The sequence below is a fragment of the Polyodon spathula genome, chromosome 24 (genome assembly GCF_017654505.1).
Source record: "Polyodon spathula isolate WHYD16114869_AA chromosome 24, ASM1765450v1, whole genome shotgun sequence".
In the NCBI taxonomy this organism is placed as follows: domain Eukaryota; kingdom Metazoa; phylum Chordata; class Actinopteri; order Acipenseriformes; family Polyodontidae; genus Polyodon; species Polyodon spathula.
Genome location: NC_054557.1, coordinates 22,751,616 through 22,779,563, shown reverse-complemented (window position 1 = coordinate 22,779,563; position 27,948 = coordinate 22,751,616). Strand labels below are relative to the sequence as shown.

The window sequence follows — 27,948 nt, the reverse complement described above, 5'->3', positions numbered from 1 at the left end:
CTGAGCTCACTGCCAGAGGAACTGAAAGAGAGCTTCACTGAGCTCACTGCCAGAGGAACTGAAAGAGAGCTTCACTGAGCGCACTGCCAGAGGAACTGAAAGAGAGCTTCACTGAGCGCACTGCCAGAGGAACTGAAAGAGAGCTTCACTGAGCGCACTGCCAGAGGAACTGAAAGAGAGCTTCACTGAGCGCACTGCCAGAGGAACTGAAAGAGAGCTTCACTGAGCGCACTGCCAGAGGAACTGAAAGAGAGCTTCACTGAGCGCACTGCCAGAGGAACTGAAAGAGAGCTTGCTCAGATTGGGGGATTGTACTTAGTGCGGTACCACAAGGGTCTGTACTTGGACTCTCACTGTTCCTCATTTATATAAATGACTTGGACCAAGATACATATTGCAGGATTGTTAAATAACACCAAACTTGGGGGATTAGTGGACTCTGAATCCACAGCCCAGCTAATGCAAAGGGATTGAGACCTGCTCTGAAACTAAGCAAACTTGTGGCAAATTAATTTTACTGTTAAGAAATGTAAAGTACTGGATATTGGGTGTAATAAGCCATGCTATAGGTATAAAAGGAAAAGGATGGAAATAGGGGCCAAGGACTTTGAAAAGGATCTCGGGGTTACAGTGGAGTGTGACACAGCGAATTAATCCTAGTCAACAATCCCCCTCCTGACCTGTGAGGGTGCTGTACAATAGGAACAGTGTGCACCGGTCTGGATGGTTTGGCAATTCATTCCAAGGTCAGTTGGAAGTCAGCCATCCAGAAAGGGGGCGGGGTCACAATGCCAGAAGTCATCGCCTTAATGCGGTAGGCGATGTCAGTCATGGATTGGAGGATACGCGATTGCACTCGCTACTGAAGGCGGCGGGACCGAAGGTATATCAGGGTGTGCGGCCAAGCAATCTGTTCCTTGTGTTATGGATACCAACAGAGAAAAAACAGCTGTACTAAGCAGGAGTGTTTGTGTTTTGTTTTGTCAAGTCTTGTAATTGTTTTGTTTGTCATTATTAGATGGGTAAACTATCCAGAAGCTGTTGCTAGGACCCAGTTTCCAAACGCAGACTTCACTTCACCACTGTGCACAATAACTGTATTTCACCGCCTACACTAACAGCACTCACTCTGGACTTGTGATCTTGTTTGTGTTAAGTGTATTCAATTCGTGTTTATTATTTCTGGACTGAACTCGAGTCACTATTATTTATAGTTGCCACCAGAAATTCAGCTGAAAAAACAGCTGTTTGGATCGTGAACGGTGTTGTGTTTGTTATTACTGAGCACTGCTTCACCTCTACACATACTGCAAACCACTTTGCAGCACAGAGTCATCATTAAAAGTCTCACCAATGTGGGGAGGCAATTACAAAGCAAAGAGATTGTTAGGCTACATTGCAAAAAGCATGGAATACAAGTCTAGAGAGGCATGTAAGATTATACAGTGCCCTAGTTAGACCCCACCTAGGATACAGGTGCAGTTTTGGTCACCTCACTATAAAAATCATTGCACTCAAAAGGTACAGAGAACCAGACTGATCCCAGGACTGAATGAGCTATGAAAACAGGTAAAAATAATGACATCTCTGAAGTTGTTTACAGTGTTCCACAGGGCTCCATTCAGATCCTTTGTTATTTTCGTTATGCTACCTTTAGGTGACATTATCCGAAGACATGGAGTGAACCTCCATTGCCACGCTGATGATACTCACCTATATTTGCCTTTAACCCTTTGCAGACAGCCATTATAATTTCAGACAAATTCATCTGATGACACAATTGCACACAGCGCTGTGAAAAGCATTTTATTTGTTTTCAAATTAGCATAAAAATCTTTGTCAGACTTCAGCCATTCAAACAAACAGCACTTAATCCGGTCTGTAGTTCAAGAGCAATATTGCTATTTTATTCATTTTTTTCTGCTGAGCGATTTGACAACCACAAAGAATTACCAGACAGCACACCAAATCACCCAGAATGTTTATAAAACAAACAAAACATTTACTGTAGCGAAACATCTGTGTGAATACTTCAGGCATGACAAGCCAATCAAATTGTATTTCACTAAAGCTCCTAATCAATAAAGTTGAGTTTTTGGACACGCTGCAACATTTCAGTATCTATAGTTGCAGTGTTTACTCAAGATTACCGTAGACCACGCCATCAAAGGTTCTACAGACACTCCTCTTTGAAAAAGGTATCACATATATGGATATATAGATATATATACACTAACTCACATAAGCTAAAACCAATCACTTCTCAAAAAAGGTAAAAACACACACTTGTCAAACAACTGTGTAAAATCGAGACCATACATGATTTTAAAAAAAATGATTTCAGATTCCTTTTCCTAAGGTTTGTAAGTACAACTTTACATATTTTAAGTAGGAGATCAGTAAATTACACTTACAAAACAAGACAATTTTCAAGTGGATTTTTTTAACTTGTCACATTCAAACTAGGTCAGTGTGGGTATACTTGATCAAAGAACAGAATTACTACTTAGTAATCCACTGAGCAGCCACTTTTTACAAATGTATAATACTGTATACTTCAAGTAGATATTTGGTCTGAAACATGCTCTAAAGTCATGTCAGTCGGCTTTCAAAATGGTTGACTTTTCACAGTCTGAGAAGGTTTAAGCCAGGAAATACTCCCGCTGGGCTGCTATTAGCTGCTTACCTCTGGATGCTCAGACCTGCTGAATGTTGAATTCTGATAGAACCAAAGTATCATTTTATCATTTGAGAAATACATCTAAACGTATTTCTGTATCTGATGCTGAAAGACTAATCCATGCCTTTGTTTCATCTAGAATTGATTATTGCAATGCACTTTATGAGATTTGATAAATGGTACAGATAAAGTTAACTCAAGACAATACAAGTTTGGCACAGAGAGAAGAACAAGAGGGTACAAGTGGAAGCTGAGAAAGTGAGTTTAGAACATAAGGTAGGAAGCACTTTTTTATACAAGAGGATTTATAAATGCATGGAATAGCCTGCCAGGTGAAGTAGCAGCATCTAAAACACTGGGAACATAAAAAATAAACAGATTCTGTGTTTTAAAATGAGTTCCCCCCCAGTATGGGAGAACAGTGTGCTAACAAGGGACGAGCCTTGATGGGCCTTTTCTCGTTCTCAAACTCTTATGTTCTTTTGTAAAATTAACCATTTGCGTTCCTATGTCAGACCAGGTCCGACATTACAATTTTCCCTTTCCAGTCCGATGTCGGACCCTGTCTGACAGATCAAAAAGATGTAAAACGCATGTTTCTGGAAATAAGCAGAGAAAACCTTTCAATGGCCAAGTGAGACCGTTAGGAGCCGAATGAAACCGAAAAAAAGGGCCGTATCTCATAGCCCAATGCACTAGAGAGACACTAACATAACAAAGGAGGTAGCTGCTTCTGCATCTAGCGCTCAAAGAATAGCACGGACATTTGCAGACCTTTTTGAGATGTTATAGTAATAAAATAATGACGAATTGCATTATTGAGGAGTTTGGTGATAAAACAAGTGATCAGGAGAGAATTTCAGTATGCACGTCTATAAAGAGGTATGTGAAAAATACTGCGAACAAGGGGTGGGGCTTGGCTGTAGATACTGTACTGAGTGTACTTTTGCGATTCAATGCCTTTTAAACCTGTTTTACTCTGAAAACATATTTTAAACAGTGCATGTAAAATAAACAGAGTGTGTGAAAATAAATTGGACACGACACGCCTGACAAGCGCTGAATAACTGGACTGCAAAGACTTATGCCGCGGCTTCTCAGGGTGTATCAGATCGGGGTACAGGCTGGTAAAACAGGGTTTACGTTTTAGATTTTACTTTCAAAATTATGGTTTTAAAAATTGATGATTTATAGCTGGATCGTACCTGAGTGGGAGTGGCCATGGTCATGGTCATGTGACTCAGTGTGCGAGTGGGCGTGTCCTTCCTCCTCATGGTGAGAGTGAGGCTCTGCAGGGAGAGGAGGAGAGAGACAATCAGATTTCCAAATTTGTTTCAATACAGTCACAACTATCACTACTTTCACACTGAGGGGTTCAGTGCCTGGGGGGTGAAGGGTGCAGTACTCACACCGTGCCTGGGGGGTGATGGGTGCAGTACTCACGCAGTGCCTGGGGGGTGAGGGGTGCAGTACTCACGCAGTGCCTGGGGGGTGAGGGGTGCAGTACTCACGCAGTGCCTGGGGGGTGAGGGGTGCAGTACTCATGCAGTGCCTGGAGAGTGAGGGGTGCAGTGCCTGGGAGGCGAGGGGTGCAGTACTCATGCAGTGCCTGGGGGGGTGAGGGGTGCATTACTCATGCAGTGCCTGGGGGGGTGAGGGGTGCAGTACTCATGCAGTGCCTGGGGGGTGAGGGGTGCAGTACTCATGCAGTGCCTGGGGGGGTGAGGGGTGCAGTACTCATGCAGTGCCTGGGGGGTGACGGGTGCAGTACTCATGCAGTGCCTGGGGGGTGACGGGTGCAGTACTCATGCAGTGCCTGGGGGGGTGAGGGGTGCAGTACTCATGCAGTGCCTGCAGGGGTGAGGGGTGCAGTACTCATGCAGTGCCTGCAGGGGTGAGGGGTGCAGTACTCATGCAGTGCCTGCAGGGGTGAGGGGTGCAGTACTCATGCAGTGCCTGCAGGGGTGAGGGGTGCAGTACTCATGCAGTGCCTGCAGGGGTGAGGGGTGCAGTACTCATGCAGTGCCTGCAGGGGTGAGGGGTGCAGTACTCATGCAGTGCCTGCAGGGGTGAGGGGTGCAGTACTCATGCAGTGCCTGCAGGGGTGAGGGGTGCAGTACTCATGCAGTGCCTGCAGGGGTGAGGGGTGCAGTACTCATGCAGTGCCTGCAGGGGTGAGGGGTGCAGTACTCATGCAGTGCCTGCGGGGGTGAGGGGTGCAGTACTCATGCAGTGCCTGCAGGGGTGAGGGGTGCAGTACTCATGCAGTGCCTGCGGGGGTGAGGGGTGCAGTACTCATGCAGTGCCTGCGGGGGTGAGGGGTGCAGTACTCATGCAGTGCCTGCGGGGGTGAGGGGTGCAGTACTCAAGCAGTGCCTGGAGGGTGAGGGGTGCAGTACTCACGCAGTGCATGGGGGGTGAGGGGCGCAGTACTCGCGCAGTGCATGGGGGGGTGAAGGGTGCAGTACTCGCGCAGTGCATGGGGGGGTGAAGGGTGCAGTGCCTGGATGGTGAGGGGTGCAGTACTCACACAGTGCCTGGGGGGTGAGGGGTGCAGTACTCACACAGTGCCTGGGGGGTGAGGGGTGCAGTACTCACACAGTGCATGGGGGGTGAGGGGTGCAGTACTCACACAGTGCCTGGGGGGTGAGGGGTGCAGTACTCACACAGTGCCTGGGGGGGTGAGGGGTGCAGTACTCACACAGTGCCTGGGGGGGTGAGGGGTGCAGTACTCACGCAGTGCATGGGGGGGTGAAGGGTGCAGTACTCACACAGTGCACGGGGGGTGAGGGGTGCAGTACTCACACAGTGCACGGGGGGTGAGGGGTGCAGTACTCACACAGTGCATGGGGGGTGAGGGGTGCAGTACTCACACAGTGCATGGGGGGTGAGGGGTGCAGTACTCACACAGTGCCTGGGGGGTGAGGGGTGCAGTACTCACACAGTGCCTGGGGGGGTGAAGGGTGCAGTACTCGCGCAGTGCATGGGGGGGTGAAGGGTGCAGTTCCTGAGGGGGTGAGGGGTGCAGTACTCACGCAGTGCATGGGGGGTGAGGGGTGCAGTACTCACACAGTGCATGGGGGGGTGAGGGGTGCAGTACTCACACAGTGCATGGGGGGTGAGGGGTGCAGTACTCACACAGTGCATGGGGGGTGAGGGGTGCAGTACTCACACAGTGCCTGGGGGGTGAGGGGTGCAGTACTCACACAGTGCATGGGGGGTGAGGGGTGCAGTACTCACACAGTGCATGGGGGGGGTGAGGGGTGCAGTACTCACACAGTGCATGGGGGGTGAGGGGTGCAGTACTCACACAGTGCACGGGGGGTGAGGGGTGCAGTACTCACACAGTGCCTGGGGGGTGAGGGGTGCAGTACTCACACAGTGCACGGGGGGTGAGGGGTGCAGTACTCACACAGTGCCTGGGGGGTGAGGGGTGCAGTACTCACACAGTGCCTGGGGGGTGAGGGGTGCAGTACTCACACAGTGCCTGGGGGGGTGAGGGGTGCAGTACTCACACAGTGCCTGGGGGGGTGAGGGGTGCAGTACTCACACAGTGCATGGGGGGGTGAAGGGTGCAGTACTCACTGCCTGGGGGGTGAGGGGTGCAGTACTCACACAGTGCATGGGGGGTGAGGGGTGCAGTACTCACACAGTGCCTGGGGGGTGAGGGGTGCAGTACTCACACAGTGCACGGGGGGTGAGGGGTGCAGTACTCACACAGTGCATGGGGGGTGAGGGGTGCAGTACTCACACAGTGCCTGGGGGGTGAGGGGTGCAGTACTCACACAGTGCCTGGGCGGGTGAAGGGTGCAGTACTCACACAGTGCCTGGGGGGGTGAAGGGTGCAGTACTCGCGCAGTGCATGGGGGGGTGAAGGGTGCAGTTCCTGAGGGGGTGAGGGGTGCAGTACTCACGCAGTGCATGGGGGGTGAGGGGTGCAGTACTCACACAGTGCATGGGGGGGTGAGGGGTGCAGTACTCACACAGTGCACGGGGGGTGAGGGGTGCAGTACTCACACAGTGCATGGGGGGTGAGGGGTGCAGTACTCACACAGTGCATGGGGGGTGAGGGGTGCAGTACTCACACAGTGCACGGGGGGTGAGGGGTGCAGTACTCACACAGTGCACGGGGGGTGAGGGGTGCAGTACTCACACAGTGCATGGGGGGTGAGGGGTGCAGTACTCACACAGTGCCTGGGGGGTGAGGGGTGCAGTACTCACACAGTGCCTGGGGGGTGAGGGGTGCAGTACTCACACAGTGCCTGGGGGGTGAGGGGTGCAGTACTCACACAGTGCACGGGGGGGTGAAGGGTGCAGTACTCACACAGTGCACGGGGGGGTGAGGGGTGCAGTACTCACGCAGTGCATGGGGGGGTGAGGGGTGCAGTACTCACACAGTGCCTGGGGGGTGAGGGGTGCAGTACTCACACAGTGCATGGGGGGTGAGGGGTGCAGTACTCACACAGTGCCTGGGGGGTGAGGGGTGCAGTACTCACACAGTGCCTGGGGGGTGAGGGGTGCAGTACTCACACAGTGCATGGGGGGTGAGGGGTGCAGTACTCACACAGTGCCTGGGGGGTGAGGGGTGCAGTACTCACACAGTGCACGGGGGGTGAGGGGTGCAGTACTCACACAGTGCATGGGGGGTGAGGGGTGCAGTACTCACACAGTGCCTGGGGGGTGAGGGGTGCAGTACTCACACAGTGCCTGGGGGGGTGAAGGGTGCAGTACTCACACAGTGCCTGGGGGGTGAGGGGTGCAGTACTCACGCAGTGCATGGGGGGTGAGGGGTGCAGTACTCACAGTGCCTGGGGGGTGAGGGGTGCAGTACTCACACAGTGCCTGGGGGGTGAGGGTTGCAGTACTCACACAGTGCCTGGGGGGTGAGGGTTGCAGTACTCACGCAGTGCATGCGGGATGAGGTGCAGGAAGGCGTCCCCCAGCAACCCCCCGGAGGCGAAGCTCAGCAGCACTTTGAGCAGGCTCTGGTGCTGGGAGGTATTGGACTCCACTGGGATGAGGAAGAGGATGAGGAAGGGGGCTGCACTGATCAGCAGGGTCGCGCCCACAGCCTGGGGAGAGAGGGGGCACCAGGGGGTTTATTAGGGTTATTATTACAGTCAAACCAAAAAAATAAAAACCAAAAAACCCATATATATATATATATATATATATATAGTAGTAGGTACACTCCGATTTTTTTCACAGATGACGTAAACTCCGATTTTTTTCACAGATTTCTCCCTTATGGTATTTATAATGCACATTTTTATTGCCTATGTGCAGTACCTTACACTTTTCTATATTAAATGTCATTTGCCATGTGTCTGGATGCTGTCTAGATCACTTTGAATGACCTTTGCTGCTGCAACAGTGTTTGCCACTCCTCCTATTTTTGTGTCATCTGCAAATATAACAAGTTTGCTTGCTATACCAAAATCTAAGTCGTTAATGTAGATTAGGAATAGCAGAGAACCTAATACTGATCCCTGTGGTACTCCACTGGTTACCTCGCTCCATTCTGAGGCTTCTCCTCTAATCAGCACTTTCTGTTTTCTTCATGTTAATCACTCCCTAATCCATGTGTTTCCCTGAATCCCTACTGTGTTCAGTTTGAGAATTAATCTTTTATGCAGGACTTTGTCAAAAGCTTTTTCTCCCCGTCGCAGAGTCAACAGTTGAGTTTAGGTAAGCACTCATACCCAGAATACTTAGCAATACAATGTGTTTGCAGACACAGACACACACCTACCTGTGTCCACAGTTCGAAGGTGTTTGGTTTCTCCCTCGGCGGTGCTGCACTGATGTGCTCCTCTTGGCTCTTGGCTCCGTGTGAGTGGCCGTGCTGCGAGGCTGCCTCTGCCTCTGCCTCTGCCTCCTCGTACAGAGGCAGGTTGGCCTCGGCACTCCACTTGCTAGCCCCTCCGTGGTGCGCGTGGCCACAGTCGTGCCCGTGGCCCCCGTGGGAGTGAGCGTGGCCGTGGTCGTGGCCCCCGTGGGAGTGAGCGTGGCCGTGGCCCCCGTGGGAGTGAGCGTGGCCGTGGTCGTGGCCCCCGTGGGAGTGGCCGTGGTCGTGGCCCCCGTGGGAGTGAGCGTGGCCGTGAGCACATGTCAGCTGCACCATCGCAGCGCACACCACCAGCGTGGCCAAACACAGGCTCCAAGTCTTGCGAGAGGTAGCGGCAGACATTTTCCTATGGGGGGGGGGGGAGACGAGACACTCTGTCATTATTATTATTATTATTATTATGGGTTGTAAAGAGGACAACTTACACACAGTACTGTTTTAAAACAAAACATTTATTTCTTTACTTGGAAAAATTTCAAATATGCTCCCAAGCGATTTTTTTTTTGTTTCATTAAATATTTGTAGTAATTCATCGAATCAAGTACAGCAACACATGCGAGTGTGTGCTGGGTGCAAATGACATCTGAGAAGAGATTTCAGATGGAAGTCTAAATTGCCATTAAGCGACAAATACATAAACCAGCTGATCATGGGAATTATACATTTAAATACTGTATCTATAATTGAGAACTTTTGATGGAACGAATATAAAGGTATAATGCATTAAACAAATACCCACCATCATGATAATAGTAAACATGGCCCCGAGTCTCTTAATGGCATATTAGCAGATGCTGGCGAAAGTCAATAGCTAGCTGAGGCACCACCATTTCAGCAATAATAATCTCTTAACGATTAGGAATTTGTCAAGGAGCTTTTGGCTTAATTCGTTAGTGATTTTTTTTTTACCAATTCTCCAATGCAAAATTGTTCCAGTTCATTCAAATTCCGAGGACTTCTCTTGTGCACAGCCTTCTTCAACTCATACCAAAGATTCTCAAATCAGATTTAGGTCGGGACTTTGACTGGGCCATTCCAGAACCTTAACTTTATCCTTCTTTAACCATTCTGAAGTAGATTTTGATGTGTGCTTTGGATCGTTGTCATGTTGGAACGTCTAGTTGCACTTTAAACCAAGTTTTTTAACAGTGAGTTTCAAATGATTGGCCAATATCTTTTGGTATGCTATGGAATCCATGTTACCATGTATTAGAACTACATGTCTTGTGCCATTAGAGGAAAAACAGTCCCATAGAAGGATATTACCACCTCCATGCTTGACAGTAGGTCTGGTGTTCTTTTCTTTGTACGCCTCACCACTTTCTCCAAACGTAACGACTACAAGCATGACCAAATAGATCGATTTTTGTTTCATCATGCCACAAAAGCTTTGCCCAGAACTCATATCCATTATTCAAATGCCGTTCTGCAAACTTTAAGCGATTGTCCTTGTGATGTTTTCCTAAGAGTGGCTTTTTCCTTGGCCTGCGACCATTGAGACCTTCACCATGCAATACTCGACCTACAATTGAAATGGAAACCCCAGTCCGACTTGCAGCCAGTTCACTTTTAATATCTTTAGCAGTCAATCTCAGATTGTTATTAATCTTCCTTACAATTCTTTTACTTCTTTCTTCCAGGCCGAGGGAGCATTGTGACAGTACCATGAGTCTTGTACTTCTTGATAATAGAAACAACAGATGAAATTGGGATTCTGAAATGCTTGGAAATCTTCTTGTATCCTTCTCCAACTTTATGACAATAAATAATTTTCTGCCAAAGGTCTCAGATAGCTCTTTATGTTTTCCCATATTGACTGATTGGCAATGAATGCCTAACCCTTTCATACTGTCTAAGAATGATCACCTACAATCCAGCATTTTTTAGATTAGGTTCTGCATCATCATATTGAAATTTCTAGCACCTTGTAGACGATTTGCAAAAAAAAAAAAAAAAAAAAGAGCTGAATTGCAGACATCTATTTCTTGTAACTTTTTTTACCCCTCACCCACAAAAGCAAAACTTTTGTAACAAACGTTTTTCATAAAATTCTTTGTTTTCTAGAAATTATAAACGTCCACTGGGGTATGTACACTTTTGACTACAACTGGATGTTTTACTGTTTATAAAAAGTGTTTGTTTCTTTTATATATGTTGTATGTAACTTTGTACATACTTTACATAAAAAAAAAACACTTTAACGTGAACATTTCTGTTATGTATATACATTTTGTTAACTGTGTTCATACAAAAATAAAATATATAAAAGATGAAAGGCTGGTCTAGTTAATTAACAAGGCCAACCCTTTTGCAGCGGTGCTATGTTATATTTGCTTGCGCCGGACTGTTTACGATACAGTCTTACTGAATTGTGTGCTGTATCACAAATGTGTGTCCAGGATAGAACATCCTGGTGAAAGCAACAAAGCAAACATCAGGTTCCCTTTTCAGAAGACACCTCCTAATGTACAAACACAGAGCTGGGGTGAATGAACTGAGCAGATACACAGTGCACAGCAGCACTCTCTATCACTAGAGCTGGAGTGAATGAACTGAGCAGATACACAGTGCACAGCAGCACTCTCTATCACTAGAGCTGGAGTGAATGAACTGAGCAGATACACAGTGCACAGCAGCACTCTCTATCACTAGAGCTGGAGTGAATGAACTGAGCAGATACACAGTGCACAGCAGCACTCTCTATCACTAGAGCTGGAGTGAATGAACTGAGCAGATACACAGTGCACAGCAGCACTCTCTATTACTAGAGCTGGAGTGAATGAACTGGGAAGATGCACAGTGGAGTGAATGGGCTATTACCAACACACTCTGGAGTTCACTGTAGTAAATGTGGTTGGAACTGCAATTTAGAAAAGCTGAATATACTGTAGCAAATTCCTGTCTAAACTACAATCAGCACTCACAAATCCAAATTTTGACTTAAATGGTTAAACGCGTGTGACGCGTATCTGATTATTTCATTTTGGCCCGTTCCAACCCTTGCCTTGTTTTTCATGGAACGCAAAAAAGATACATTGTCAAACATACATAGCTGAAATGACTGTTTTAAAATAAGTAGGCTTCCATTTAGATGTACTATATTGGTTTTGTTGGTACAGTACTATATTTAAGTGAAGTAGTATTTTAATTCAGAATGATATGATTCTGAAAATATGACTTCCCAAAAGAGGGGACTTGGACTGTAATGCAGTACATACTTTTAAATCTGGTACGTACTGTAGCGGTATGTAAAATTCCTCATTAACGACCCAATAGCAGAATGAAATGAAAAAGTTTACCAATGCATAGAACGTGTAAAACATGAAAGGCAATGCAAGCTCCAGAATTAAAACAGTATCCAAAGTCAGTATTCAAAATTGCAGCATATAGTGCTCGTTAAGGCCCTAATGTCACTGTTCACTTGCAAATGAAAATGCACAAAAGCAACTAAATATCACAATTTTTTTTTTTTAAATACATCACAGTATCTAAAACGACTTAATGATTAACTGTTTTACATTTGAATAGGCTATGTCTCCTCTAACTCAAGATATATTTTGCACCACTAAGAGCCACCTGTGACTCAAAAGCCATGTGTTTAAAAAAAAAACTTAAACTGAATAATAAAAAGGGTTCCAGACAATCAGTAGAGTCACCCAGCCCTCTGCTGAGGATGCTGGAAACAAGGGAGTAAAGGTTCTACTGTTCACTGTAAACAGAACACAGATACAAGAACGAGCGTGGACTAGTTCAGCTATGATCATGCAAAACAAACTGGAGAGATCGCCTGGGGGAAAGCAACCTGTCTGCAAATCAACTTTTGTCTTTCACCTGGCTCTGGAAGCCTGGTTCCATTCTGGAGGGTAGGTTGAGCAGTTGGTTAATGTAAATGCACTAAACCAGCATTTCACCTTCCCCTGGAGGCCTGGACTCCAATCTGGGGGGCTAGGTGGCGCTAGTGGGTTACTGTTAATGCACTAGACCAGCCTTTCACCTTCCTCTGGTGGTCGTGGTTCCTATAGGGGGGGGCTAGATGGCACAGTGGATCATGTCATCTTAATTGATCGTCTTAAAAGCTGGGTGGGTTGACTGCAGCTGCTCTAAAAATGGGTAGAAGTTGTTTCTAGCTAACCAACAGTTTCTTTAGGGGAGTCTATCAGGATTATCTACTGTTACTTGTGGTTCCACGAGGGCTCTAACTCTGGTCCCATTTTTTCTTACTTGAGTATGCTACCACTGGGTGAGATCCTTTGTAAACACAGTGTACAAAGTCACTGCGATGCTGATGACACACAACTTTACATTTCTATAAAACATGGTGCCACCACTGCTATTTGAGCCTTACTAGAGTGTCTTACTAACATCAAAAGGCAGCTGCATGAACAGGGTTGCCAGATTGGGGGAAACCCCCCATTTGTAGGGGGAAGCCATGGGGGGCGGGGAATGTTGCATGGGGGGGAAACATGGGTGGAAATATTTTTCAAACACGGGGCTTTGGCTAAAAATGGGGGATTGTATGTCCCCTGTAGCGAGCTCCTTAGTACATTCACATAGTGTTCTCACAATCTTTTAAAAATACAAACCCTGCCTTCTGACAGTGATAGCCTACTGCAATAGCCAATAGTTCATGCCTTTTACCGTAAATCCCACCTCACACTTGACTCCTCCACCATCCACACACTGCATTGAATACAGTAGATAGATAACATGTAGGTTTTGTATGGCTCCTCTTGATTTACAGAAAATATTTTTAGAGAAATTCTGTACTACATTATGTATTACTATTATTATGGGACAAGATTGTAGGAGCTTTCAGCCACACACAAGCTCCAGAAATCCACAAGGCACATTTACAGCATGTCTAGCAATGAGGACTGCCTTGAAAGCCTTCTTAGTGACGCATAATATTTTAGTTAACTACAGCAACACCTGAATTAGTTTTGAATCCTAGGTCCGTAAATCCTATCTATGCAACAGATATCGGGGCATTCATTGCATCTCCCACTTTCCAATACGGGTATTGTGTAAATGGGGGGAAATTGGTTCACTGATACACCGAGTCTGATTGCAAATTTCAAATGTCACAAATGGGCAGGGAATTAGAACAAAGACATCCGACATGTCGTGATACTGTAGGGGTAAGCCAGACATCAGACATGTCGTGATACTGTAGGAGTAAGCCAGACACCCGACATGTCGTGATACTGTAGGGGTAAGCCAGACATCAGACATGTCGTGATACTGTAGGAGTAAGCTACTGACTGCACTATCTGACCAAACATTCCAGCTGTTAAAGTCAATGGATGTAATGAATATTGTTTGGATTATTCGGCGACGTGTTATTTTACACGGATAAAATGTACAGTGTTTAAAATCTCTTTGTAATATTTTCAAAATGCATTACAAACCCGCCGCCTCTAAAAACCCTGTGTAACTGTAACTGTGTAAAAAAGGCATTTTACTCTGTGTACGAGTTACTCATTACTACGTTACTTACAGAGGTACGGAGCATGTTTTAAATGTAGATGAAAACAAAAGTTCATTCAGCGAGCTAATGTATTATTAAATTAAAAACTAGAGTGACGCATTACAAAACATTTTCCTTACACTAGCTGCAGTCGGTTAAACATACCTGCGTTTTTAATTGACTGTATCTATTACCTCTCATTCATTCAAGTATTGGGAGACAGGAAACGCGATATATAATATAAGCTACTTTTGTTTTGGGTAAATTACAAAAATGCATCGTCACATTTAAATGCAATAACTTACCAAGTTCGTCCTGCTTCCGTCGCGATGGCAAACCGTCCTCGTCTCCTCTCTGGTAATGTCGGCTAAGTGATCGTTTCTTAATCTTTCCTTCAACTCACTTTGCTTTTTGCGGCACAACACAGACGTGGCAGAGCAACAAAGCAACTCTCGCGTGGTTTAGCTCGGTTCATTTTCCGATTCGAAGACAAAGTTCAAATATCGCGAGAGTTCTGGAGAAGGGGTTTTTTTTTTTTTTTTTTTTTTTTTTTTTTTTGTGAGGCGGATGGGGCGGCCGGAAGTTCAATTAATGGACGCGCTTTACATGTGCCCTCACAAAAATGACGCTGATTTATTATTATATATATTATTATATTATTTTATTATTATTATTATTATTATTTAAAGCATATTTTTTTATTAAATAAAGCTGTTTTTTATTTGTGTGTTGCTAGGTGGCGTCAATATTCTTCACTTTCAGTTTGCTTTGTCCTGAACGGCAGATTTCAATGCATGACAATATTAAAAAGTAAGTCGCTTTTTCAATTTATTTTTCATTATTTTTAACCTGTAACTGTTCTGTGTTAATACTCCTGCGTTTGATTGATATATTGAGTTTGGTTGATGTAGAGTTTGATTGATATAATGAGTTTGATAGATATGAGTTCGATTGATATACTGAGTTTGATTGATATAGAGTTTGATTGATGTGCTGAGTTTGATTGATATAGAGTTTGATTGATGTACTGAGTTTGATTGCTATAATGAGTTTGATTGATGTACTGAGTTTGATTGATATACTGAGTTTGATTGCTATAATGAGTTTGATTGATGTACCGAGTTTGTTGCTTTGTGTGGTTGAGCTTTGAATTAAAATTGAAGGCAGTAATATTAGTAGTGTGAAGCCTCCTGAACCACTGAACCCTCAGAATCATTTGGTTCGCAAAAAGATTCACTGAGCCGAAGAACATGAAGCGCTTCATGCTCTTTAGTGCCATCTCTTGGTAGATCTGCACAACGCAGTACATTGAGAGTAAAGACTGCCCATCTCCAGACTGAAGGCATTTGCACAAATGCTCAGAGAAGGCAATGTGTTATATAATGACATTCCATACACTTCTGACGTACAATATCAAGCAATTTCATTTTAAATGTTCTCGGTTAATTGGGCATCTATAATTTAAACAGTCGTTTCAGTGCTTTTTCTAAAGACAGAGCTCGGCAGTTGCTTTTTTTGAAATTGCCTGGAATATTTATTTTACAAATCAACCACACAGACGATTAACCAATAAAACCTTAAATAATCATACTAGAAATATAAAACTGTTGTTCCAATCGAAGTCAAGCTCTTGTTGCCTGAAATAAGACACATAGTTTGATGAGACGTCAGCAGCCGTACTCCGTGTGTAAGATGGTTTCGGTGTTTTGATTCATGCTTACAAGCAGATTCTTGTAGCTCCAGCTATGAAGTAGAGAGGTGGGAAATAGTGGGTTTGAATCCGTACCGTTTCCATTTTTAAAGAAACCGTGAACTCTACATCCTTACAGTATAATAGATCGGAGGATTTTTTTTACAAATAATATACATAAAGAGCTTTGTTTGTACATACTTAACGATTTTTTGTTTGTTGTTCATTTGAAAAAATACATACAAGTTTATGAAATAATAAAACAAAAAGCAGCATCTTGATTTAAAAAAAAAAAACACCACACATGAGCACCGCTGACAAAAAGAGTAGGTATTGGGTAAAATGAGTTTCACTTGTATCAGCTCCTGCTAAACACTGTTTATGGGTCACTTGACCTAGTGGATCAGTGAACCACCTGAAGCTTTGCTTCGTAACACTCTGTGCTTCAGTTCCTTCATGTGGGGTCAAATCAGCTTTTGTGCTTTCTTTGGATGGAAAGGTGGAACCAGTCCCACTGAGAGCCAGTTTGTTAGGGAGAATAGTTTATGAGAACGCAGTCCCGCCCTACATGTCACCCACAGCACATTCCATTTCCTGAATGTGCTGCTACAGACTGTAACAGGGGTGTAATAGGGGATGCTGGTTATCTGCTGACAGGACAGATTGGAGACACACAAGAATTGCAGTTGAAACGCTGGTGCAGGCTTACAGGTTTTATTTACAGTCTTTGCAAGGTTTTGCAACTCAGGTTGCAATTTCAGTTGGCCACCACTGGGGTAGCAGCAATGGTAGTCTTCATGCGGAAGGACTTACACAGAGTGCAACAAAAAATACATTTTAAAAAGGGAAAACAAAACACTATTACAAAGCTAATTAAATAAAGTGGTCAAGCGCTACCTCCACTAAACTGAGGGTCCCGCTCCTGCAGGAACCCCCTGCTCTGATACATCCTGTATGAAGGGCCCGCTCCTCCAGGAACCCCCTGCACTGACACATCCTGTATGAGGGTCCCGCTCCTGCTGGAACCCCCTGCGCTGACACATCCTGTATTAGGGTCCTGCTCCTGCAGGAACCCCCTGCTCTGATACATCTTGTATGAGGGTCCTGCTCCTGCAGGAACCCCCTGCACTGACACATCCTGTTTGAGGGTCCCACACCTCCAGGAACCCCCGTATACTCCTGTGGGATTGAATCCCCTGAACTGATTTCCCTTTGTTAAACACTAGGATCCCAGTACACTTGGTGATCACTACTACAGCGCCTATAGGAAGTATTCACCCCCCTTAGATGTTTTCACTGTTTGTTGTGTTACAACCTGAAATCTTGATGCATTTAAATTGGATTTTTTTTTTCTTTGATTTACACAACCTACTCAACACTTTCAATGTGTGAAAAAATGGGGGGGGGGGGCGCGACAAATCAATTAAAAATCAAAACCTGAAAAGTCTTTATTAGTTAAGTATTCACCCGCTTTGCTGTGACACTGCTAAAAAAGCTCAGATGCAACCAATTGCCTTCAGAATTCACACAATAAGTTAAATGGATTCCATCTGGGTGCAATAAAAGTGGTTCACATGATTTCAGATTAAATACACCTGTCTCTGTAAGGTCCCACAGTTGGGTAGTGCATTCAAAGCAAAGACACTACCATGAAGACAAAGGACCTTTCAAAACAACTCTGGGATAAAGTTGTGGAAAGGCACAGATCAGGGGAGGGGTATAATAAGATTTCAAAGGCATTGAATATCCCTTGCAGCACAGTCAAGTCGATCATTAAGAAGTGGAAGATATACAGCACCACCCAGAATCTGCTTAGAGCAGGCCGTCCTCCCAAAGTGAGCAGCCGGGTAAGAAGGGCATTGGTCAGAGAAGCCACCAAGAGGCCAATGACAACTCTGAAAGACCTACAGCGTTCCATGGCTGAGATGGGAGAAACTGTCCATGTGTCAACAATAGCTCAGGTACTCCACAAATCTGTATAGAAGAGTGGCAAGAAGGAAGCCATTTCTGAAAAAAGCCCATGTAAAATCCTGCCTGGAATTTACAAAAAGGCATGTGGGAGACTCTGAAAAGATGTGGCAAAACATTCTGTGATCCGATGAAACAAAAATTGAACTATCTGGCCTAAATGCAAACCCAACACACCACATCACCCAGGTAACTGTGAAGCATGGTGGTGACAGCATCGTGCTATGGGGATGCTTTTCATCGGCAGGGCCTGGGAAGCTTGTCAGGGTAGAGGGCAAAATGGATGGAGCTGAATACAAGCAAATCCTTGAGGAAAACCTGCTTCAGTCTGCAAAAGACATAAGACTGGGACAGAGATTCACCTTTCATCAGGACAATGACCCCAAGAACACAACCAAAGTGACACTGGAGTGGCTTAAAAACAAGAAAGTGAATGTCCTAGAGTGGCCCAGTCAAAGCCCGGACTTGAATCCAATTGAGAATCTGTGGCAAGACTTGAAGATTGCTGTCCACCAACGATCCCCATCCAACTTGACAGAGCTTGAACAATTTTTCCAAGAAGAATGGGCAAATATTGCACAATCCAGATGTGAAAACCTGGTAGAGACTTACCCCAAAAGACTCACAGCTGTAAAAGTGAATACTTATCTAACCAAGACATTTCAGTTTTTTTATTTTTCATTAACTGTTGTTTCGCAATAAAAATTCTCTTGCCTCTTCAAAGTGTTGAGTAGGTTGTGTAAAACAAAGGGAAAAAATCCCATTTAAAGTAACACAACAAACTGTGAAAATGTGCAAGGGGGGGGGTGAATACTTACTATAGGCACTGTAGTTTGTTGCTTTGGTTTTTCCACCCTGGTTCCACGCACAGTCTTCTCCACCAACTCGCAGCCTTTCACCTCCTGTTTGTAGAGAACAAAGGACTGGTTACCATATAATTGCAGTAGAAAAGGTGTGTAACATTGCATCACAAGGATACAAGTATACTCATTGCTTGTCTAAGCTGAGAACAAATCTCATAGGTCAGAAGGGAAAATCAGGCAGAAAAAGGCACAGACCAAAAGATTATGAATGTCATTCCTGCCCCTGACTCAGCTATGGTAGCAGCCCTGGAAGATGGCTCTGCTGAAATTGATAAAAGACATTCACCTGTAAGACATCTTTCCTATAAACTCAGTGATTTGTCTCGCCCCCTGTTGGAAAACATGGATCAAGAATTGATTAGCAGTTTGCTACGCATGTGGACTGGAAGAGCTATGCTAATGTTGTTTTTTGAAAGGAGACTAATATTGCAGATAGCAGACTGTTTGGTTCAAATTGCATGTACTGCTAACAATTGATAGAGACGTTGCGTCTACAAGCTTCTTGCCCAACATTGACTGCAAGCTAACGAGACAACAATGCTGTGGACCAGAAGGGGCCAGGCTCTAAAGACTTCAGAGAGATCGAAAGAGATAATGCCACTGGGATCAAAGGGGTCTCAAGAAGATAACAAAAGGCAGATTTATGGACCTTTTGTCTCCAGGAGTGTGAAGAATGCACTGAGTTCAGAGGTTGTCACATTAGACTACACACACAGACACAATAAATTAAAGTACCTTTGCTATTGGTTAAGTGTCAGAGAAAGAGGAGGTGGACCATCTACACAGAAGGGTATTTAATGTCATGCAAACATTGTAATGATGAGTATTCTGTTTGTCCTGTACCTGGGACCAGACTCCCTGCATATTTCAATAAACCTGGCAACTGATTGAAGAAAAGGACTCTGTGCATTTTCTTGAATCTACTTACTCACCATCATTTTTTTTAAGTTACTTCACCCCCTAGAGGACACTAGAAGTTTCCTTGTTGGGTGCTCCTTATGTTCATCCACTCCAGCTCCCAGACTTGGTGACACATAAATTGAGCAATGTACAATAATGTGTTCTAATGCAGGCCTGAACAATACCAATGCTTTCATTCTCAGGAATGGATCAATGGAGACACAATGGGCGAGTGTAATAACTGCTTACATTGTGAGGGAGGGCATGGATGAAGGGTTTATCTGTTATCAACTTATCTATATCAGCAGAGCACCGTGGGAGAATATGGACATATTATACAATATTCTGATAGGAACTCTGTTCTTAACTATAATCCTGTGTCGATTCCAGTCAACACTGACATTTACGAGGTGGATCACCTTGGCGTCTGGCTGTAATTGATTTTGCTTCGAGTCTGACACTGTCAAACTCATTGTCAGACATGACAGACCTGCTGATATTGTCCCTTACCTGTTGACAGATGAATTCAGTAATTCATTTTTTAGCTGAGATCTCTGTTCCTGAAGACTGGAAATGTATAGGTGTGACCAGTCCTGTGGCCTCAGTTTCATAGCAAGTGCATGCTCGCTATAAATATGCAGTACTGGATATTGATTGTGTATGTCAGTGAATTGTATCAGAAGCACATTGCTGGACTAAGTCACAGAATAAGCCTCCTGTAAGAATTAAATCAATCAATCAATCAATCAATCAATTGTATTTTTATATAGCGCCTTTCACGACAGGTTGCCACAAAGAGCAGTACAAGATTAAAACAAAACATATTACAAAAACAACAATAAGCAGTAAAAAAAAGAATGAAAACAAAACAGTAAAATATGTTTAAAAAAAAAAATTAAAAAGGGTAAAACATTTGGATAGATAAGCTATATTATAAAAATGTGTTTTTAATCTAGTTTTAAAAAGAGCAGCAGTGGGAACAACATGGAGACAAGAGAATATCAGCTCATGTAGATGAGAATGCCAGGCTTTGAAAATTGGTTTTTAGTCTAGATTTAATGGCATCGGCTGAACGGGCTTCTCTAATTGTGATAGGCAGGTTGTTCCACGATTTAGGTGCCATATAACTAAAAGATCTACCACCTGAAGTTTTTTTTTCTTTCTGAATAGTAGGTACAAATAGTAACTCAGCATCCAGTGATCAGAGCGGGCAGTTAGGGACATAGGATCCCAGAAGATTTTTAAGTTATGTAGGAGCAAGTACATTTAAAGCCTTCTAAGTTAACAGCAACACCTTAAAATCTATTCTAAAACTAACAGAGCCAATGCAAGGATGCCAGCACGGGGGTGACATGCTCTCGCCTCATGACCCAAGTTACAATTCTAGCAGCAGCATGTTGTACAAGTTGAAGGTGAGAAATAATGTTGAGTCTAGTCCCAATGAAAAGACCATTGCAATAATCAATCCTAGAGGATAAAGCATGCATTAATCTCTCAGCATCCTGCCTGCAGAAAATACCTCTCAGTCTTGCAATATATATCAAATAAAACATCAACCAAATGTTGATTTTTATGATTTTTCTGAGGTCCCAGTATCATCACTTCTGTTTTGTCTGAATTTAACATTAACATTATAAATTAATGAACATCCAGTTCTTGATGTCAGCAAAGCAGATATTCAAAATGTTAACAGCAGATACATAGCCCTGTTTGAGGGACAGGTAAAGCTGAGTATCATCAGAATAACAGTGAAAACTAATGCCATATCTACGAATAATATCACCCAAGGGTAACATATAAAAAGAAAAGAAAATTGAGCCAAGAATTGAACCTCGAGGGACACCACAAGTAACTCTAATAAAAAAGAGGTCTCCTCTTCAATTTTTATGAACGGAAATCTGTTTGAGAGATAAGACCAGAACCAGGACAAGACAGTACATGACAATCCCACCAATTAAAATAGAGTGATCAATGGTGTCAAAAGCTGCACTTAAATCAAGTAAAACAAGGACCGAAAGCCCAAGTTAGAAGACAGAAGAACGTCATTTACTACTCGAATTAGTGCTGTCTTAGTACTATGATAAGACTTGAAACCAGACTGAAATTTCTCAGAAATATTCTGTGCATCAAGAAATCTATTGAGTTGGCCAGCCACTACTCTTCCTAACAGTTTGGATAGAAAATGGAGATTGGAAAGAGGCCTGTAGTTATTAAGAACAATGGGATCAAGGGTGGGCTTCTTTAGAAAGGGTTTTACTACTGCAGTCTTAAATGAGTGGCACAACACCTGATAAAAGAGAACCGTTGACAGTATTTAAAACAGTTATATTTGTTTTTGGATATACAGTCTCTCTTTTAAAAGCATAGTAGGAATAGGATCGAATGTGCAAGTTGTGGGTTTCATTTTTCTAAATAAGGAATCCAGTTCTAGTTCAGTCGTACTCAAGGATTAGTTCAGGTCTCTCTTTAATACGGAGTTGCTCTTTAGGTGTCTTGTTGTTAAGGTTTGAAAGTTTGAAATAAACTGCTGCGCACTCGCCTATTCTGAATCCCACTTATGAAAGCTTTACTACCATTTATGACAATCAAATCACCAATTAAGAGTACTTTGTTTATATAAAATAGTATATATAAAATATATAAAACCACAACCTGCCAGAAATATCTTCCTGTCCTTTGCTCACCCGCCACAATCAAAAGAACTCAACCAAAGGTGGAAGTGTGAAATATGAACCTAAAAATCACGCCAGATGGACTGCGTTGCAGGAAATGGAGCCAGCATGTGCATGTCTCCACTCATAAAAGTAGGGTTGCTTTCCGCAATACTCTCTTTGAACTGATAGGAAAAAGGAAGCATCATGAAGCAGTCATACATACAGACCATGCAATATTTTTAGCCCAGTTAATGCATGCAGAGGACACTCTGTCAAAAGCCTCTTGCAAACGGCACAGGATCGTCACATCAGACAGTGATGTCATCAGCATATGCTGTCACTCTCACTGGCTCCAATTGGCAATTTGGCACTGATATTCTGCTCAATTGTGTCCTTAGCCTATGTACCAAAGGCTCAATAGCTAAAGAATAGAGAATTCCTGACAGTGAGCAACCCTGACATACCCTGTGCACCGGGAATGGAGAATTCAAATACATTTCTCTTTACTGTAATACACTAAACATTTTGCTAAAAAAAGTCGAATTTGCAATATAAAAATGTTTCTAAATTTTATACAAGATAGCTTCCCCGATCACAGTCCTCAGCCTGTAGCCACTGCTTTAGAACAGATCTTATAATCAGTGCACAAGAGGCTGACTGGCCTCCTGTTCTTATTGTAACAGAGATCCTATTTCTTGGGTAGCAGTGTGAGGACAGTACGCCTGCAGCTTAGGCACAGCTCCCCCTCACTTTACACTCTCCTGCAGCACCTGCAGGAGGTCTTCATACAACTTGGGCCAAAACACTTTAAAAAACACAGGCAAGCCACCAATACTTGAAGTCTTGCCGGTATGAAGCCCCTCCAGGGTGGAAGACAGTTCTTGTTGCGTTAGGGGACAATTAAGGGTCCCTTTGTCCCCCTCAGGGAGCTCCTGAAAAAACAACTGTGTCTCACTATCCTGTGAGACATGCACCGCAGTGTACAGTTTAGAAGAAAAATCCAAAGCTCAGACTGCTGCAATTCCTCCCCTGAATCTGTCCTCAGACAGGGGATCTGCTTACTCTCAGCTGCCCTTTTCTCCAAGTTGAAGAATTACTGTGAGGGAGTGTCAGTGTCATTTATGTGCTGGTAACGTGAGCACGCCAGTGCACCCTGCACCCTGCACCCTGGTGTCCAACAATTCCTGCAAGATCTTCCTCTTAAATTTGAGCTTTTCAATGGACTGGGCATTACCTTGGGACTCTAGAGCTGTAAGCAGCGCTATAACCTCAGCCTCCACCTCGCTAGACTTAAAGAACATCTTTAGTGTATTGTTGACAAAGCTGTTTTATCTGCATCTTCTCAAAATCCCACCACTGCCTCCAGGAGTGGAAAGTGTGTCTGTTAGCCCTCCACTTTTTTAAAGTGGGTGAGCTGTAAAAGTCTGGTATTTAAATGTCGGTATGGACTATGTGACCTTAAAGAAATGACTAAAACAATCCCACAATCAGACGACCGACTAGGCACAGTAACACAATTCTTCACACGGTTAAAATGACGATTAAACATATAAAAATGGTCTGACCTGGCGCATGAATAAACAGCGCCGCTAGCTGGAACCCACGTACACCCACGTGCCTGTCATTGGGTCACTTGTCTCTCCACACATCAGCTAGATCATAACAATTCACAATAGAAGCAAGTTCACTGGTAGACTGGGGGTGTGGCTCTGTGCGATTCCTGTCAACAGAGTCATTTAAAGTGCAGTTAAAATTCCCCTCCTAGAAATGAAAACACATCATGTGAACTGCAAAAAAACTGCACTCTCTGTGTGTTAGTATTTCAAACACACATGAGTGTTTGTGCTTGTCTTTAGCCCCATTTATGTTAAAAGTCCCTATTACAAAATTATCCATCAAGATAAATTAAGAAGAAACACCATGAAATAGGACAGAAATAGAGCAGTAAGAAAGACAGGAAACTTTTTTTTCAGCCGTTATAATTTCTCTACTTGAAACTGTCTGCAAACTTTAGTTATCAATTTTTTTACTCTGTATCACTCAGGGTTATTGAGTTTACAGATCTCAGTTAAATCAAATGGACCGAGCAGTACTTACAAACAGATTCGGATCAGAGGCCACATCCTGCACACTCACCCCTCTCTTGACCATCCTATTAAAAAACTTTTGATGTTCTCTGTATCGTATCTCTTCTCTGCAGGCTGCCTGACAGAGGGCTCAGAGCACTGTGAAGAGTCTTAGACCCCTCCTCATCACCCTTGTACTCTGAGCTTTCCTCGTCTTTCCTTATTGGCACAGCTAAGCCTCCTTAACCCTGCTATCTGTTTTGTGTCCCGATTTGTCAGAAATAGAGTTCTGTAATAATAATTGTGAAGGATTTATAAAAGATTATTATTGTAAAATAGTCAGGAGCTCCCTTTCAGTCCTTCTACTCCACCAGACGCACCCTACTGTCTCTGTAATATCTCTTAACAGCACATGCAACTTTCTCGCTTCGCTTTATTATTTTATTTTCGGGCATTTTAAAACCCTCTTCATCATTTCAAGTAGTGTCTTCCTCAATTATCATACTTTCATTATTACAATCTCCGGTATGACCCCCCTGTTCTTTCTGTTCCCCGCTGACCTCCTCACTTCTCTTATGCTCCTCCTCAATACTCTCACGCTCCTCCTATCTACTTACTCACCTCCTCGCCACTCTCACTCTCCTCCTTACCACTCTCACTCTCCTCCTTATTCACTCACCTCCTCGCTACTCTCACTCACCTCCTCACTACTCACTCACCTCCTTACCATTCTCACTCTCTTCCTTATTCACTCACCTCCTCGCTACTCTCACTCACCTCCTCACTACTCACTCACCTCCTTACCACTCTCACTCTCTTCCTTATTCACTCACTTCCTCGCTACTCTCACTCACCTCCTCACTACTCACTCACCTCCTCGCCACTCTCACTCTTCTCCTTGCTTCTCTCACTCTCTTCCTTACTCTCACTCACCTCCTGAGGTGGAGTGCTGGGGAGAGTGAGAGTGGAGTGCTGAGAAGAGTTTATACACCGGGATCACCAAAGATTGAGTGTGATTAATTTAAAGAAGAGTTTTGGATTTCTAGGGTTCTGTTCACACTTTTTATTGTTCCTGTGTTTTGCTTGTTTTGATATTAATTAAAAGTGAGCAGAAGCACTTAAATATTTCAAAGGTCACAGACCAGCCTTGACCTGGAGGCTATACCACAGAAGGGTGCAGAGGCAGTAACATATTGTGGTCCCATTCTACCAATGGCAGCCTCCTCCCATTGTAGCTGCACTACAGTTGTGCTACCATTGCCTCATCTGTATAATACAGAACCATTGTATTGGCATTGCAGGGCCACTGCCTGTCTGTTTGCATTGCCACTGAAGATCATTTGGGAACAGTCACTCTTACTGATCTGACTATAAGATGACACCTTTCAATATTTCAATATGATTGTGAATGTGTAATGAACTGGCAACTACTTCAAAGGACAGAGATTAGACTATCAGACTTCAGGAGGGTCTAGCATCCCAACACCTGACTCTGAGTTTCAATGCAGTGGAGAGGATTAGGACTGAGATTTGTGCTGAAAAAGTGTGTTACTTCTGTTTGATGGATCTATGAGAAAGAGAATGGAGGGAGGGGGAAGGAGAGGGCAGTGGGGCAGCCTTACTATAGCATGTATTCCTGCACTGGTGTGGTACACAGATAGATAGATAGATAGATAGGTAGATAGATAGTCTTTAACAAAATTCACACACATATATTGAAACACATTTACTTTATTATAGTTATTTTCCATGTAAAGAACAAGATGAAACATCAGTCATAATAATAAAAAAAATGAATTCTTCTTCTTCTTCTTCTTAATAATAAGAATAATAAGAATGGATAATTAATTATAATTATTAAATGGTTTCGGAGACATGTAAGCCATGTGGTATTAATTACAGGCGCTGCTCTTCAGTTGCCTGTCAGACACGTTACACAGGCTAGATCATCCAACATTCCTTTATAGACGTAAGAGGCAGCACCATCTAGTGATCTGCTACTTTGGATCAAGTATTTTCTAGTAATACACTAGCTGTGCACTAGATGACAGTGGCGTTTCCTAACATTGAACTTTGCCTAATCTAGCCTACACCACATATGTCTACAGAACAGTAAGGAGGCAGTAAAAAAGACTAAGAAACTGTCATTTTTAATGGTCTGTGATACCAGGCTGACACGGCTGTATTGAGGGCTGTGAGACCAGGCTGACACGGTTGTATTGAGGGCTGTGTTCAGGGCTGCCAATGTTTGTATCATTACAATAGATCTCAGTAAGAGCCTTTTAAAAAAGTTATTTAAAAAGTAAACGTACGTTACATTAATTAAATGACAAACCCTTTTTTGAAAAGGTTAAAAAACACAACACCAAGTTATAAATTGAGACATAAACATCCTAACTAGTGTACTTAAACTGCCTTAAATGTGTTTTTCTCCAATTAAAAAAAAAAATTATATATATAAAATAAAGTAGAAGGCTTTGAAAAATCAGCCTGTGTGTGTGTCTGTCTGTATGTGTGTGCCTGTGTGTGGCACTGTGTCTGTGGCTGTGTGGCTCTGTGTCTGTGTGTCTCTATGTGTGTGTGTGTGTCTGTATGTGTCTGTGTCGCTGTGCGTCTGTTTCTGTGTTGCTGTGTCTCTGTGTGTGTGTGTCTGTGTTGCTGTGTGTCTGTGTGTGTGTGTCTGCGTATGAGTGTCTGTGTTGCTGTGTGTCTGTGTTGCTGTGTCTGTGTTGCTGTGTGTCTGTTTCTGTGTTGCTGTGTCTCTGTGTAACTCCCACTGAAGGGGTGCAGTCAGAGCCGGTATACCTCCCAAGAGCAGCAGTGTGGAGTGGGCTTGCTGGTGATTAGCTCTGCTGCAGAAAGGCAGCATTGCATCTGGTCACTGACTCTGGCATTGAGGAGTTTTAACATTACCATTTCAATGGAGGGACTTTTCCTCCTCCCTCTCTCCTTCTCTCTCATCTCCCTTTCTATAAGTCAATGGAACACACACACACTCTAACATCCCATGCTCCACTGGGGCTGTATCAAGCATTGCCTTGTACCTCTGTGCTGTACCGTGCATTCCATGCTTTATCATGCTGTACGCTGCTCCCGTGCTGTACCCTGCTCCCCTGTGCTTTACCGTGCATTCCATGCTTTATCATACTGTACCCTGCTCCCCTGTGTTGTATCCCGCTTGCCAGTTCTGTACCAAGCATTGCCCTGCTCATCTGTGCTGTACCGTGCATTCCATGCTTTATCATGCTGTACCTTGCTACCCTGTGCTGTACCCTGCTTGCCAGTGCTGTACCATGTGTTACATGCATTATCATTATTTGCTTTTCATGCAATCCTTTGTGCTATATCATATCTGCCCTGCTCCCCTGTGCTTTACTGTGCATCAACATGCATTACCAGGCTTCCCATGCACCTATACTTAACCATGCTCCCTGTGATGTACCATGCTTTATTTTCTTAAACTGCAGTTACAATGTAATTCTAGTGCAGTCTAGTATAACAATCTTAAACTGCAGTTAAAATATAATTCTATTACAGTATAGTAATCTTAAACTGAAGTTATCATATAATTATAGTACAGTATAGTCTAGTGATCTTAAACTGCAGTTACAATGTAATTCTAGCCTAGTTGCCCCTAAGACTAATACGCTATAGTGAATCCTCAGCACTCACCTGGTATGATGTATCAATGTGTCTGGCAGTGTTTCGTCGGTCTCTGTCCTCGATGCGCTGAAAACAGCAGCTCAAGATGTCCATGCACAATTCTCGGTTTTTGTTTAGTAAAATTCACAAGAATTGCGTTTGGACAATCA

The 27,948-nt window shown here is 43.9% G+C and overlaps 1 protein-coding gene across 2 annotated transcripts in view; it reads right to left on the bottom strand.

Annotated features, from left to right (window-relative positions):
- Positions 1-27,948, bottom strand: part of LOC121299053 (zinc transporter Slc39a7-like) — a 40,879-nt gene that overhangs the window by 9,266 nt on the left and 3,665 nt on the right. Inside the window, exons 3-6 of one of the 2 annotated variants that reach the window (XM_041226547.1) lie at positions 18,472-18,555; positions 8,433-8,874; positions 7,584-7,752; positions 3,886-3,969 (exon numbers count right to left, since the gene is read on the bottom strand). In XM_041226547.1, coding sequence (XP_041082481.1) covers positions 3,886-3,969; positions 7,584-7,752; positions 8,433-8,870 — 691 coding nt within the window. In that variant the 5' untranslated portion in view covers positions 8,871-8,874; positions 18,472-18,555. Of the gene's footprint in view, positions 1-3,885; positions 3,970-7,583; positions 7,753-8,432; positions 8,875-14,300; positions 14,431-18,471; positions 18,556-27,948 lie in introns of those variants that run through there. The other variant, XM_041226545.1, reaches the window with a different exon arrangement.